General features: G+C 45.8%; 1 protein-coding gene across 1 annotated transcript in view; it reads left to right on the forward strand.

Moving 5' to 3' along the window:
- IPCEF1 (interaction protein for cytohesin exchange factors 1) overlaps window positions 1-9,564 on the forward strand; it is a 144,052-nt gene extending 134,488 nt beyond the window's left edge. Inside the window, exon 12 of the mRNA XM_075554215.1 lies at window positions 9,085-9,564. Within this exon, the coding sequence (XP_075410330.1) occupies window positions 9,085-9,288 (204 nt within the window). The 3' untranslated portion in view covers window positions 9,289-9,564. The remainder of the gene's footprint in view (window positions 1-9,084) is intronic.
- Window positions 9,565-14,483: the final 4,919 nt, after the last annotated feature.

A 14,483-nucleotide genomic window follows, 5' to 3' on the forward strand; every position in this document is an offset into this window, starting at 1 on the left:
TCTAATGTCTTATTTGCCTATGATTGGTTTGAGTCACTGACATCGAATCCATTCTGACTCACAGTAACCCTCCCTATAGGACAGGGTAGAACTGCCCTGTGGGTTTTGAGACTGGAACTCTTTATAAGAGTAGACTACTTCCTCTTATAAAACAAACAAACAGCCCCAAACCTGTTTCATTCTAATTGATTCCGACTCCATGTTCATCAGAGTAGAACACTATAGAAGTACCAGTGACTGTAATCTTATGGGCATCGATCCCAGGTCTGTCTTCTATGGGTCCGCTGGATGGATTTGAACTGCCAACCTTTCACTTAGTACCTGATGCAGACAGATGACATTACATAGAGTTTACACGCACACACGTGTGCGCGCACACACACACACACACACACTTCCTGAATCCATGTATGTACCAGCATTATTCTAGTGCACTCGGGTGCACAGAGTGGGGCCTGCTCTGTGCAGCAGACAAAGAAGAAGACAAATCATGACAATGTTGTGAGATGACAGCTGTGAGTGACAAAGTTGTAGAGTGCCTTGAGAGCCCAGATAGGAGAACTGGCTGACTGAGGGCACCAGGGACCACGTCACAGGTGCTGCTAACTGGTCCACGAGTAAGACTTGAATGCTGGACGTTCAAGAAACCGGCCCTGGCACCTATTTTTCAGGGAGTAATAGGTTTCCGCCTACGTTGGGAGAAGCAGGAAATTGAGATGGAAGGCTCAGCGGGCAGTTGAGACCAGTACTAGAAGAACGCTCACTGTGGTGCCCAGCTTTCTGGGGGACAGCTGTTTCAGGCCAGGCGCCTGCACCTTCATGGTGCCAAGCCTGGGTCTTGCCACAGGGAGGCCAGGTTTGCAAAAAGATTTCCCCTTTGGTTTCTTCAGAGATTTCCCCCCTGATTATCTCTGGGTTGTAGCTCTCCGGGCACTAAGCCTGGTAATTGATGGATTCAGCAGCTTTTCTCCTTTTTTCCAGTGCCTTAGCAATCAATTGCTAGGTAACCAATTACCTGCAAATCTTAGCGATTTATTATAAAATAAGAATAAAACATTTGCGGAAGCACAGTCAGAGAGCAGGGGTAGAAAGCTTGCTTTTCACGAGGGGGAGACCTGGTTAGATTTCTGGCCAATGTATCTCAAACACAGCCCCCATCCGTCTCCCAGTAGGGGGTTTGGGGCTGCTGGGATACTCAATAGATTTCAGTAGAGCGTCCAATCCAGACCCAGGTGAATGAGGCAGGAAGCCCTGGTGGCTAACTTTGGAAGAAAGCGCCAGTGAAAACCTACCTTGGGAATTACAACAATTTGACCCATTGTGCGTGAGTCACCTGAGGAGAGCTGACAACACGTCCTCGTTTCCATGGGTTGGGAATCCATGTGTGACTTGGTTGGGTGCCTCTGTCTTAGGGTTACTTACAGCATGTGACCACGGTGTTGGTTGGGGTGTCATCATGTCAAGGATCAATGAGGGGAGGACCCGCCACAGTGACTCACGGGCTATTGGCAGGAGTCAGGTTCGCAGTGGTTGCTGGACCGAGTTTCTGATTGCTCACTGGTTACTGGTTGAAGGCCACGAAGGGGGGCAGCTAACATGGGAAGGTGGTTTCCAGATCGAGTTAGCAAGAAGAGCAAGCAAAATGGATTACTGTGATAAGGTGGCTCATCCCGGTTAGAGGGAGGTCACTAGGTCAAGTCCATAACCTGGTGGGTGGGGGCGGGGTGGCAGGGGTGGAGGAATTACACAGAGGACACGAACAGCAGGAATCAGGGGCCTTTGGAGGACATCTCATTGGCTGGGCTCCACCAGAGAACGGCTCTTTTTGAAAATTCTTGAAAGTAGCCCTTCCCATAATGCACTGCAGCTGTTAAGTCCAACTCACAGCCACTCTATGGGACAGTGTCAAACTGCCCCCATGAAGTTTCCAAGGTGATGATCTTTACAGAAGCAGACTACAACTTTTCCCAGAGGAGTGGATAGTGGGATCGAACCGCCAATGTTTTACTAAGCAGCTGAGTGCTTCTCCACCGCACCACGAAATCTCCTTGGCCCTAGCCGCAGACCCTTTAAACTTCATCACATTGTGATGCTGGGGCTGATGAGATGCCAACTATAGTATGTGGTCCCATCAAGCTCATCAGCAAGTGATGGAACTTGATGATGTGGAAATTGGCCTTGCTGGGGAAAAAAAAAATGAGACCATCAACCTAGCCCATAGAGAAAGAATTTGGTACCTGTGTGTTTATGCATTACAAAAGGGCTATTAGAATTATTTTTAACTGTCTTTAAGCTAGTGGTGATTTTAGATGGGAAGAGGGAGATAATGGCTGGGGGGAGAAGAGGGGTACTGATGAGTCCTAAGGAACTTGTTTTTTTGACCTTGGTGGTGGTTGACATTTGTGTTCCTATTGGGATGAGTTATTGAGCAGAAACCATCTTCTTTGCGTCTATGTTTCTGCATGTGTGACATAGAAATAAACAATATTATTGTCTAAGAGAGACTTCAAAGCTGCAGTGTGGAAAAGCAAAGACAGCAGGGTTTCAGGCAGAGACAAGCAAACCATCTGAACAATAATGTTTATACATGCCGCCAGCACAGTTTATAAATAAAGAACATTCCCTGCCCCGAAATGGCTTTGGAAAGGATACACTTTAGGGAAATTCTTCTAGGAGGCTGTGCAAAACATCATGCCAAACTTGAAATCGCTATCTTTAGGAATTCCTGGCAGTCACTGGCTTTGGGGGAAGCTTGCCCTTGCTTTATCATCTTTATTTAATTTATAGAGAAAATCTATTAAGTCATAAATGGGACAAGGACAAGACAACCATCGAGGCGTAGCATCTGGATGAGGGAGATCATCCGCATGAGGTCAGAAAGGTGTCTAGGGGGGTTGCTGAGATAAAAAGCTCATGGGAAGTCAAAGAAAGCTGCCCTAGAAACATGGTTGGCAGCAGGTCACTACATCAAAATTACCAGTGGGATTCCCAAAGTAGGATCAGCATCATGATTGGGAGATGGACATGATCTTGGACAGAAGGGCTTACGGTATTGGTCCAGGGGCTTCCTTGAGGAAGGTCAAGGCCTGGCTCATGACCATGCAACCCCTAGTGCAGCGAGCTCCTTCAAGGACACTCCCAGGCCAACCCCTCAGTGAAACTACCCCTCCCTGGCTTGCCGAGGGGGTACAGGCAATCCACCTTCCAATGGACTCCGTCTGAGTTGCCCTCGTTCTAAATGGAATGACTAATGTGACCAGCTGAGACTTCCTTTTGGTGTCGGCGGTAAGTGTTCATTGCTGTGGGGTCAACCCCCAGTTTTATGGTGACCCCACATGTTTCCCCCCTTCGACTTTCTTCATTGTTTCCTGCCTATACCTTTAAGGAAGCTCAGCGTCAGACCCTCTCACTGCGTTTGAACCTCCAATCCCCTTTCTCTGCACGTGGGACTGCGCTGGAAATGTTGCCAGGCAGCAGGGCAGCAGGGCTATGGCAGGGAGCGGCTGCTGACCCCAGGGTGCCCAGAGCGGCCAGGCTTTCTGGAGGCTTGTTTGCTCTGCTCATTTCCTTCCTTTGTCTTCGTTTACAGTGTCTTTCTTTTATCCATAAAAGCACAAACACACTTTGAAGCAAATGGTAAGACATTTGAATTGCTCAGGACCAAAGGCAAGATGGGTCTAATGTTCAACGTTGAAAAGGCCCTTTCCTCTGTTCTTTCTTCAAATGTAGGGGCGATTCCTGGGTTAACTTGTCTCCTGAAACCAAGTTCCCAAATCTCCTGACTCTGCACTTGTTTTATTAAATGTTTGGGTATCTTGTGTATGAGGATGCACAAACAAACAAGCAAGCAAGCAAATCGATGCAAAGTAAAACTCTGTAGATAGTTTTCTACTGGAGTTCAGGTCACAATATAATGCTACAAAATTTAACAATCTTTATTAAGCAAAAATATTAAAATATGAGGCTATTGCTTCTCATCATCTTTTTAGTGTTTATTTTCCCTTTATTTTGTTCACTTTCCTCATTTTATTTATTATTATTATTATGCTTAATTATTTTATTGGGGGCTCGTAAAACTCTTATCACAATCCATCCATCCATCCATTGTGTCAAGCACGTTTGTACATTTGTTGCCAGCATCATTCTCAAAACATTTGCTTTCTACTTGAGTCCTTCATATCAGCTCCTCATTTTTCCCCTCCCTCCCCTCCCATCTTCTCCAAGTAGGTCTACACATTTCTGAAGATGATGTTTCCATATTTCCACCTCTGTCCTGGAAAAAGTCTGTGCTCGCTGATTTACACATCAATGCATGCTTCCTCGTGGAGCTAGCGCCGGTTCCTTTTAAGCTGTCTTTTAGGTGAAGGAAGTAAAAAGGTGTCTGAAAGGGTGAGACCAGGGCTGTAGCGCAGGGTGAAAGAGTAAGGCTTCCCCATGCAATTCTTCCAGGACAGCCTTGCTACCCTTGAAAAATGGTCAGTTGCATTGCTGTAATGTGGGGTGGGGGTGGGGGGATTGTTGGTGCAACTTATCACCCATATGATTTTCTACTTTTGTAAGTCTTCTTCTTAATAAGTCCTTGTGATCTGCCTGTGTTCTTCAAGAAAATTTCTCCAGGTGACTCTTTTGGAATCCCCCCAAACAATTGCCGTAGCCTTCTGAGCTGACCTCTCAGCCTGGATCATTGCTCAGTCCCAGGTAGTCTCTGGTTCTGTGGTTGAAAATGATATTTGCAGTGGCGTCCGTGATTTTGCACAATGCTATCATCCAGTCTCCAGCTTCATTTCTCTCACCAAGGCCCCATTTTCCAATTTTGGTCCTTCCCTTTTGCGTCTAACTTTCATATTGCAGTCACCAGTAATTATCAGTGCATGTTTATAGCACAACTGATCAGTATCAGATTGAAGAATTTGGTATAATTCAATTTCTTCATCTTTGACTTTAGAGGTTGGCATGCAATTTTGAATAATTATACTATTAAGTGGTCTTCCTTGTAGGCATATGTATGTCATTATCTGAACGATGGTGTCATGCTTCAGGCTAGATCTTGGAATGTTCTGTATTGATGATGAATGACCATAGTGAATTACATGATTGTCTTATTCAAAATGGTCCACACCAGTCCATATTTACTCATTAATACCTAGGCTAAGAAGCCCTAGTGGTACTGTGGCTTAGGCATTGGGCTACTAGTCACAAGGTTGATGATTCAAACAAACCCACCAGCCACTTGTCAGGAGTGAGATGAGGTTTTCAACATCTTCAAATGCCCTGTGTGGTGTTGCTAAGAGTAGGAATCCGCCCAATGATAGTGCTTCAATGCTGAGAGAGAGTATCAATCCTAATGTGCTTCATTTTACTTTTGATAATTTCCACCTTTCCTAGATTTCATGCTCCAATTATTAATAAATGCCTTCAGCTGCAACTTCTTATTTTGAGCCGTGCCCCGTCAGCAAATGAAACTCAAAACTGCTCCATTCACATCATTACTGTTGGGTCTACTTTAAAAAAATACCTCTTCCCCCATCGCATTTGAATGCCTTCCAATCTGAATCTCATCTGGCGCTCTCAGGCACTCTTTCGTTGCTATCCTTAAGGTTTCAGTGGCCAATGTTGTCCACTTTTTCTCAGTCTGGGTTCGTGTGGAGGATCCACTGACATCTGTCCCCCGTAGGTGACTCTGCTGGCTTTTAAAATACCAGTGGTATCACTTCTACCATCACAGCAACATGCAACCCACCACAAGATGACCACCTGTCGGGTGATTGGCGGATCCTTAAGGCTGCGGGGCAGTTTTGCTGTACTCTGCCCGAGTCATCAGAGTAGACGCCATGGCGATGTTTGTGCTTAGGTCCTTGATGACTTTGTCACGAGTATTCTTGACAGAATGATGGCAGGAGAGGGAGAGGGCCTGTGGGAGAAAGGCCACACGAAATTGAAGGCAGTCACAAGAGACATTTTTGAAACTGTACTCTGTAAAATGAAGGACAAAAGGAGAGTATTAGCAGCTGCCACAGAGAAGAGAGGTCAGAGAGGGCTTTTAAGACAGGGAAAATAACAGGATACAAGTAGACCAGTGAGAACGAGCGAGTGGTCATGGAAAACTGATGAGTTACGAGAAAGAGGACGGATTGCGGTGGTGGACTCCTTGAGTGGGGGAGGGGTGGTTTTGCACAAGTGGCCTTTCATCAGAGTGCAGCAGACCTTTCATGTACGTTCGTGAAGGGAAGATCATGTGCGTGTGTGCTGCTCCAGTGACGTAGACAACAGGAATTTGGCGAATCATGAGTGTTTCCATTTTCTAAATAATAATAATAATAGGTGGGGCAGATGGGGTTGGATGAGTAAGCTCACCCACCATAAGTGACAATGGAATCAAGTGGCTTGAGCTGCAATGAAAAGTTTGGAGATTGTCATTTGGGGGAGTAAGGGAGAAAGAGATGGTGGCTGTATCAGTTAGAAAATTCCACTTCAGTCGTCATGGATTTCCAGCGAGAAGACCACGGAGTCTGATTATGACTGTCTCCCAGCAAGTTTGATGCTGTCCATGTTATAGACAGAGACTGCTTCCACGAGGTGCGCACCCCGGTGTTATTAGGCACCAGGCACTGTGGTAGGTGTGGGAAATAAAGGGATAAAGAAAATTGGTTTGCTTTCTGCTTGCTGTTCAGTTGTTTACTGAATGTTTATTAGTTCAAATCCAGCCAGTGCTACTTGAGAAAGCCTGGTGATCTACTTGCATAATTTTACCAAAATCAAACCACTGCCACTGAGTAGATTTTGACTGAGAGTGACCTTATGGGACAGCGTAGAATTTCTTTATATAGGGTTTGAGACTGTTTATCTTTACAAAAGCAGGCAGCCCCATCTTTCTCCTATCGAGTCGCTTGTGGGTGTGAACTGCTGACCCTCTGTCGCAACCCAATGCTTAACACCCCACCCCACCAGGGATCCTTTCTATAAGACGATAGCTGCTACAATACAGAGGGAGGCCCTCCGTGAGATGGATCGACACAGGGGGCTCCAGCATAGGAATAACTGGGAAAATGGAGTGGCTTGTCAACAAGACGAGTGGGTGCATGAGGCGTCTTTGACGGTAGGAGGAACCACTAGGAGGGCATTGGTATTTGAGGTGAGCCATCTGAGCTGCTATGTGGAAGTTGGATTTAGGTAGAGACTGGAGGCAGGGGCCTTACATGGGTGATGTAATAGATCAGATATTGTTGTTGTTAGGTGCTGTGGAGTCTGTTCTGACTCATAGCAACCCTGTGTACAACAGAATGAGACACTGCCTGGTCCTGTGCCATCCTCACAATTGGTCTGATAGTTGAGCTCATGGCTGCAGCCTCTGTGTCAATCCATCTTCTTGAAGATCTTCCCCGTTTTCGCTGCCCTTCTATTTACAAAGAATGGTGTTCTTTTCAAGGGCCTGGTCTCTCCTGATAGCGTGTCCAGTGTATGTGAGATGAAGTCTGGTCATCTCGCTTCTACGGAGCATTCTGGCTGTACTTCCTCTGAGACAGATTTGTTTGTTCTATCAGTGGCCCATGGTACTAGCCATATTCTCCGGCACCATCATTTCAATGTAACTCTTCTTTCCTGGTCAACCTTATTCAGGATCCAGCTTTCATATGCTTTTTGAGGTAATTGCAAATGCAATGGCTGGAGGGGCACCTTCTTCCTCAGAGTTGTACCCCTGCTTGTGTTAGACAGGGTTCTCTAGAGAGACAAAACCACACTTTCAGTAGATCCTCACCCAGTGCAATATGTCATTCAATCTTTGATTGCTGCTTTGATGAACGTTGATTGTGGATCCAAACAAGAAGAAATCCATAACATCTCCCATTATTGTATTATGACCTATGGTTCCGGTCGTGAGGAATTCTGTTTCTTTACAATGAATTGGAATCTATATTGAAGTACCAAATTAGGACTATAGTTACTGGAGTGGAGAAAAAGGAGTAGATATGAGATACAATTGCCAGGGCTGAATGAATTTTTGAATGTAGAGCCTGGTGCATGTCAACTTTTAAGTCTTTCTTTATCTTGGCTGCAGAAAACTCCCTAACCTGAGCCCCAAGCTAAAAAACCAAACTCACTGCCATTTAATTGATTTTGACTTATAGCTATACCTTATCAGATAGACTGAAATGGCCCCTGTGGGTTTGCAGGACTGTAAATCTTTCCGGGAGTTTTCTCAAACCTCACCTTTCTCTTGCGGGGTGACTGGTGGGTTTAAAGCGTTGCCTTGCAGTTAGCACTGGAATGTGTAACCCAGTATGTCACCAGGGCAGACAACGCGTGTCATTGGTGACAAAGGATGAAATAACACGAGTAGAGTATGTACTCTCTTTGTATTACTGGAATGCCCATGGTTTTGATGAAGAGTCCTTAAATCTCTTCTCTGCATATAAAAGGTCACTTGTATATTTTATATGGCTAAATGATCTCTGGGTGTGATTTATTGACCAAATGAAAATTGAGCCAGATGTGTTTTGTGTTACCTTTCATGTTGAGTACATGATTGTCTCCCAACTTAGTGAGATTTGGATGGTCAATGAAATGGGTGTATGAGTAGAGGCTTTGGGGGGAATAATGTGAATTATTGGGTTGTAGAATAATGGATTGATCAGGGAAGGGCAATGCAAAGACCACATTTCCATGAACACTTTGGTGGACCATTTAACTCTCTTGTGGTCAGCAGGCATATCATACTGGAACCTCTGGCTAACAATGAACTCACGTAGATGCTAATGGAAAGATCAAAGATGTAAGTTCCCCCAGGGTTGCCTTGGAGGAAAGGCTTGGCTGGGGATTTCTGACAAACTGTTACTGAAAACCGACCAGAGCGCAGCTCTACTCAGCCACAAGTGGAGTTGCCAGACTCCACTTGGCAGCAACTTTTGTCCTTTTTCTTTTTCTGATCGTACCTTGTGGGCTTGGGATTGGACTATGAATGAGTAAAGACACATGAACAATTTTAGTAGAAATGTGTACGTGCATTTATTTATAAAAATACTGGAGATGATTTATTGAAGTTAAGTTACTTATGACACCCTCCCACTTTTGTTTCTCCTCGGACAGTGCAAAGAACACGATTTGGCCATGATTAACCAGTTGCTGGACGATCCGAAGTTGACAGCCAGGAAATACAGAGAATGGAAGGTCATGAACACCCTGCTGATTCAAGACATCTACCAGCAGCAGCGAGTCATGCCTGTCCCTGAGGACAGCCCCCAGGAACTCGAGAAACAGCCCTCCTCGGCCTGCATCGAAAGTTCTATTTGAGAACCAGCCCAGATACACTCTCCTTTTATCCTAAGCAACTCTCCGAGATGTTGCAAGATTTTACATTTTTTCCTTCAAAGGAAGGTTGACATCCTCTAAAGATGGGACTCGGGGGGCAGGTCTTCACCAAATAGATCAGGTCTCCTAGTTCTGGTGGCAAGACCTCCACGGAGTGCATCATTTGGAATTATTGAATTCAGTCGAACACAATAATTTGTATATTCCTCCTGTGAGCTTCAGGTTGTGCCAGGCTCCTGGTGGGATGTGAAAAACGTATCTGTTCCTTTATCCCAAGATTATGCCAACTTTCTATAGAAAAAGCATCAAATTGGACCAGGGTTAATTATTCATAGAACTCTTCTGTGTTCCAAAAGAAGATTGTACATAGTTCCACTTGACTGCGTACTTGAGTTTTCTTTCTTTAAAAAATTTTTTTTTCAAGTGGGGAAACGTTTTCTCTAGCAAACAACTTGAGCAGGACAAATACAGTCTTCAGGAACAAATCCTTGACTTTGTTGGTGATAGAAAATGGTGCCATTTCTATGCACTGGCAAACATGTCACAGAGAGAAGGTGCCAGACAGTCACAGTGGGAGGCATGTTCTAGTCTCCACTCCCTCAGAGGAGAACTTAGTATTTTCACACTTGACCCAGGTGGGAGGAATCCCATAAGTGTTTACTTGCTGCCAAACAGGGAGAGAAAGGCATCTTATTACACGTAGGAACCTCTTCCCCCTCCTAGCTGGTCTAGGCAACTTGGGAGACAGGGATGGGCGCAGCAGGAAGTGGTGCAGCGGGCGTCCTGGGCTGTGGTTCTACGGAATCCATTTTGAAAAGAAGATTCTGGCATCTGAGTCGGTTTAGAACCTGTACTCTGAGCACAAACCAATGTGGGTGTTAAAACACGATGGTTTTATTTTTGTATAGCCTTTGTGTCATGTTGCGTCCTATGTGAATAGATAAACTTTCTATGTTTGTTATTTAAGTATATTTATAGAAGTTCAGATTCCTAGTGTTTTCAAAGATGATATACTATTGTATGTTTTAGTGAGTATAAATCCTTGAAGTATATACTTTTTTTGCTTGAGAAACATAGGGATATAATTGATTTATTGGTATTATTCTATTGCACTATAAGGTAGAAGAATGCTCAGGGGATCTTAAGGGATAAATAGGGGTCATGCATGCCTAATCTTTGATTTTTCCGACCCTTCCTCTCTCAACCTAAGGCTCTTAAAATTCTTTCGTTCCTTTTACATTACCCTCCTTACTGAGAAAACACTTGCCTTTTTGGGTTACCTCTTCCATTAAATTAATTTTATTTTTGAAGTATTATGCCCTTCACACTCACAAACTTGAAACCAAACGAGATATAATTCATGTAGATTTTTGACAAAGACCCCTGGAGATTTGGAGAGCCCATTGTTAAAGAAGAACTCATTTTGCTTGAGAGGGGGAAAAAAAATAAGACCGTCTTCACTTCCTAATCATGAACATTTCTCACCATGAGACTAACCACAACCCACCGAAAACCCACTTTGGCCCTGCCCCTAGCAAACTGTCATTCTGTTTGTAGTCAGCATGCGGCTTGACATTCAAATGGAAAGAACCGCCCCAATTTGATCTGCAAAGCAGATGGAAATGTCTCTTGACTATTTCCCCACACCTTACTGAGAAGTTGTGAGTCTCTGTCAACAAGGAAGAGAACCTCACATTGAGAAAGAAACCAAACAGGAAGTGAGTTCAAGAAGCCTGTCAGATAAGAGCCCTTGCCTGTGGCCTTAGGCCCAGCACCCCTGCAGGCCCTCATGTTTAGGGAAGGTGCTGGGTGAGACCACAGGCCTTTCGGCTACCTGGCTCCGGCCTGCAGTGAGAGTAGTATAGTTGGGCCAGGCAGAAGGTGCCATCTCCTATTGGACTATGGCATTTCTGGTTTGAGAGGCCAAGGGTTTACTCATCAGATGCTGGACCTTAGTGTCATGATCTGCATAGATGAGAAATTTGATGGTTAAGGATGTACCACTGCAGACAGAGGGTTGAGGGAAGGAGAAATCAGACTGGAGGAAATAATTGGATGGCCTAGGTGTTCTTTCAGAACTTTTCCCTCTTTGACAACTGCCTTCCCCCCACCCTCCCCCACCATCCCCTGCCCACCCCAAGGAAGCTCACTGCTGTGGAGTTGACTACAACCCATAGCTACCCAGTAGGATAGAGTAGAATGACCCTGTAGTGTTTTGGGAGGTTGTAGTCTGTATAGAAGCAGATGGCCACAGCCCACCCCACCCCAGCCCTGCCCCCCAGCAAAGGGGTTGGTGGGGTCCCACTGGTGGCCTTTACGTTGGCAGCCAAGCACTTTAACCCCTGCAGTACCGGGACTCGTGACTATTTATTCTTCTATGTTGAGGTGTTCTCAAAGCTGGGCACAAAGGCTTGGGAAGATATGAGGTTGATTTCCTGTGATGGATAAACAATGAGCATTTGACTCACCTTTGAGTCCAAAGTCGCTTCTTAGTACCGCTCAACTAGCAAGGGAAGGTAGGTCCATGCGATGATGTCACAGACCCTTGCACACCGTGAGTTTTGAGAGTCATTTCTCAGAAAGCATTCCAAAAGTGCTGGATTTATTGATTAGGACAGTCGCTTGGGAGAACCTTCCCCAAACGACTACCACGGAACTGCTTGGTTCTACTCCAGGTTCACCGGTGCTTTCCCATGGGTCAGTGCACCGGCTCTGCATGATGTCTTGTTAAGAAGTATCCCCTAACCTCAGTGGTGGCTCCTAAGGGATGAGGTGGGAGAGAAAGGGGGTGAGTGCCCCTTAGGAACGGCCCAGCTAGTCTCTTTGACCTGAAGGCACGTTTCTTGTCTAAAGTCTATTGGGGAAGACTGGAATTCTCCAAGTTTATTCCAAGTCATTGGGCTATTGCTGAAGTGGATTTGGGGTGGTTTCGTGGAGTCTAAGCGGAGACCCCTGTATACACTCTGATAGCCATGGGTTTGAGGACGGTGATGCGACTCAAACCCATGATCACTCAGGATGGAGAGCGAGAACCTCTGTCTAAACCTGGCTCATGTCTTAGGTCTCAGAACCGGAAGGGCTCATTGTGGTGTTTCTGGAGAGTACAGCTTCTTGCTGTCTGCCTGGGGATCTCACTGCGGGACGCGTTGCCCTGGCAGGCTGAGTTGGATGGTTCTATGTTTGAAGGGACTCAGATATTAAGAATTCTCTTCCCTGCCTCCACAGCTCAAATCTAAGAAGACTTAATTAGCCGGAATTACCAAGACTCCAGGAAGCCTCGCCAAGAAGGTGGGCGTGGAGCCAGGTTTCAATGTGAAACGGATGCCTTATGTTTACATAGCACTTTATGGTTGGCAAAGCAGCACTTTTCATTGTACCCCTCCCCCCTTTAGCCCCCTTCCCCTAAAGTGGCCCTATATGGAGTGATGGTGTATTAGCATGGCCCCATTTTAGCTGAGCTCGGAGAAGGGACCCGCTCTGCTTGGTCCCCAGAGGACAACTGGAAGGGCAGTGTTCGAGCTGGGGGGTCCTGTCCCCAGTTTCTCCCACTCGCTTCCATCACACCAGGCAGTGGCTCTTTGAGAAGAGCCCCCGGGGACCCCAGCAGATTGGGTCTGGCTTGCAGTCCATTGTGCTGAAAGTGGCACACACTGCAGAGTTGGCTTTTGGCTGATCCGACCTAGAAGGAAAGGGGTCTTCCCCCTGCCACCCCAAACCAAACCCCAACTCCAAACCATTGCCGTGGATTAGACCCACTCATAGGGCTTTGCTTGTCATCTGTAAGGAGGCAGATCAGAGGTTTGCCTCTCCAGGAGCCTCTGGGGTGGGTTTGAACTAGCAAGCTGTGGAGCACACACAGCTGGCACCACACAGGGACTGTCCCAGACCACAGTCTCTTTCTTCTCCTGCTGGAAGGCTGGTTTTCCTGCCCAGCTCTGGGGCATGATTTGGGTTTCCTTTCGTTCTGCTTTGAGTGAGCCTGCTTGGGTGCTATGAGTACTTTGGAAGAAGTGCTCTCAAAGCAACACCAGAGACTGGATGGGGTACAACCCCCCTGCCCCCCACGCCTTAACCTTTCTCTCTCGATTTCTTCTCCTGTAATTGTGATCTGTTCCTCCGGCTAGTCTTTCTGCATTGCCAATTATGTTCTAGAGAAGAAACGGGTAAAAAAAAGCAGATACTTTTTTATTTCTAAGAGTCTTATGCGAGAGGTGCCAGATGAATTGAAGCCGTATTTACGTTCATGGACACAGACCCCTACGTCAAATACCCCCCACTGAATGCTGATATTTTCCTATAGCCATGCAGATAGTAATTTATGTTCAAAGGATACCTTGCCCAAGACCACTTTCTATTGAAAAGTCTCCACGTCCACATGGGAGGGCGTCACCCCACCTTCCCTCTCCTGGAATAGGCTGTTTGACTGGGGATTTCCCCAGTTCAGCCCTCCCCCTTTAATATTTCTGTATGTTGAAATCACAAGAGAAACTGAGGGCAAGAACTGTCCCTGGGATGACCCCCTCTGCCCAGGGTTTTGAAATATACAATTAAACATTCAAAAACGAAATCAATGAAGCAAGACGATTACACCCTTCACAGATGGTTTCCTACTTCTGTGGACATCATATGGAGTGGCCATTTGTTCTTGATGTCGTGAGACCGGGAGATGTCCCGTAATTCACATTTTCCACTAGACCCTCTTCCCAATGTCCCCTCGGTGCCTCATCGACATCATGGTAAAGGAATCCTCTCTATATATTTAAAAATAGTTTTCACATTCTCAGACTGTGAGGAGTCTTCTCTGCTTGTTCAGTGTTACTATCTCTACCTTTAGTCCAAAGGGGAAGCATGCCTTATGGGGACATTGGACATCCGTAATAAGAACCAGGATTTATAATCACCAGATAGTTTAATGTCCTTGCATGATGGGGGTGTGGCGCTTAGCACTGCATGGTGTTTGGGGGCTCGGTTTTCCTGTGGAAATGATCCTTTAGATTGTATTGTGCTCTTTCCTTCCTTGGCACCCAGCCTCTTTGGGGAAACCGGAAAGGGGCAGGGTTCATTTCTCCTGCTTTATGTTTCTGAAGTCGACTTGTAAGAGACAAATAAAAACGAGAGAAAATGTATCTAGCAAAATGATGTGGATCAATGTTTGAGATAGCCCCGCGTTTGTTTTC

The sequence above is a fragment of the Tenrec ecaudatus genome, chromosome 7 (genome assembly GCF_050624435.1).
Source record: "Tenrec ecaudatus isolate mTenEca1 chromosome 7, mTenEca1.hap1, whole genome shotgun sequence".
NCBI lineage: Eukaryota > Metazoa > Chordata > Mammalia > Afrosoricida > Tenrecidae > Tenrec > Tenrec ecaudatus.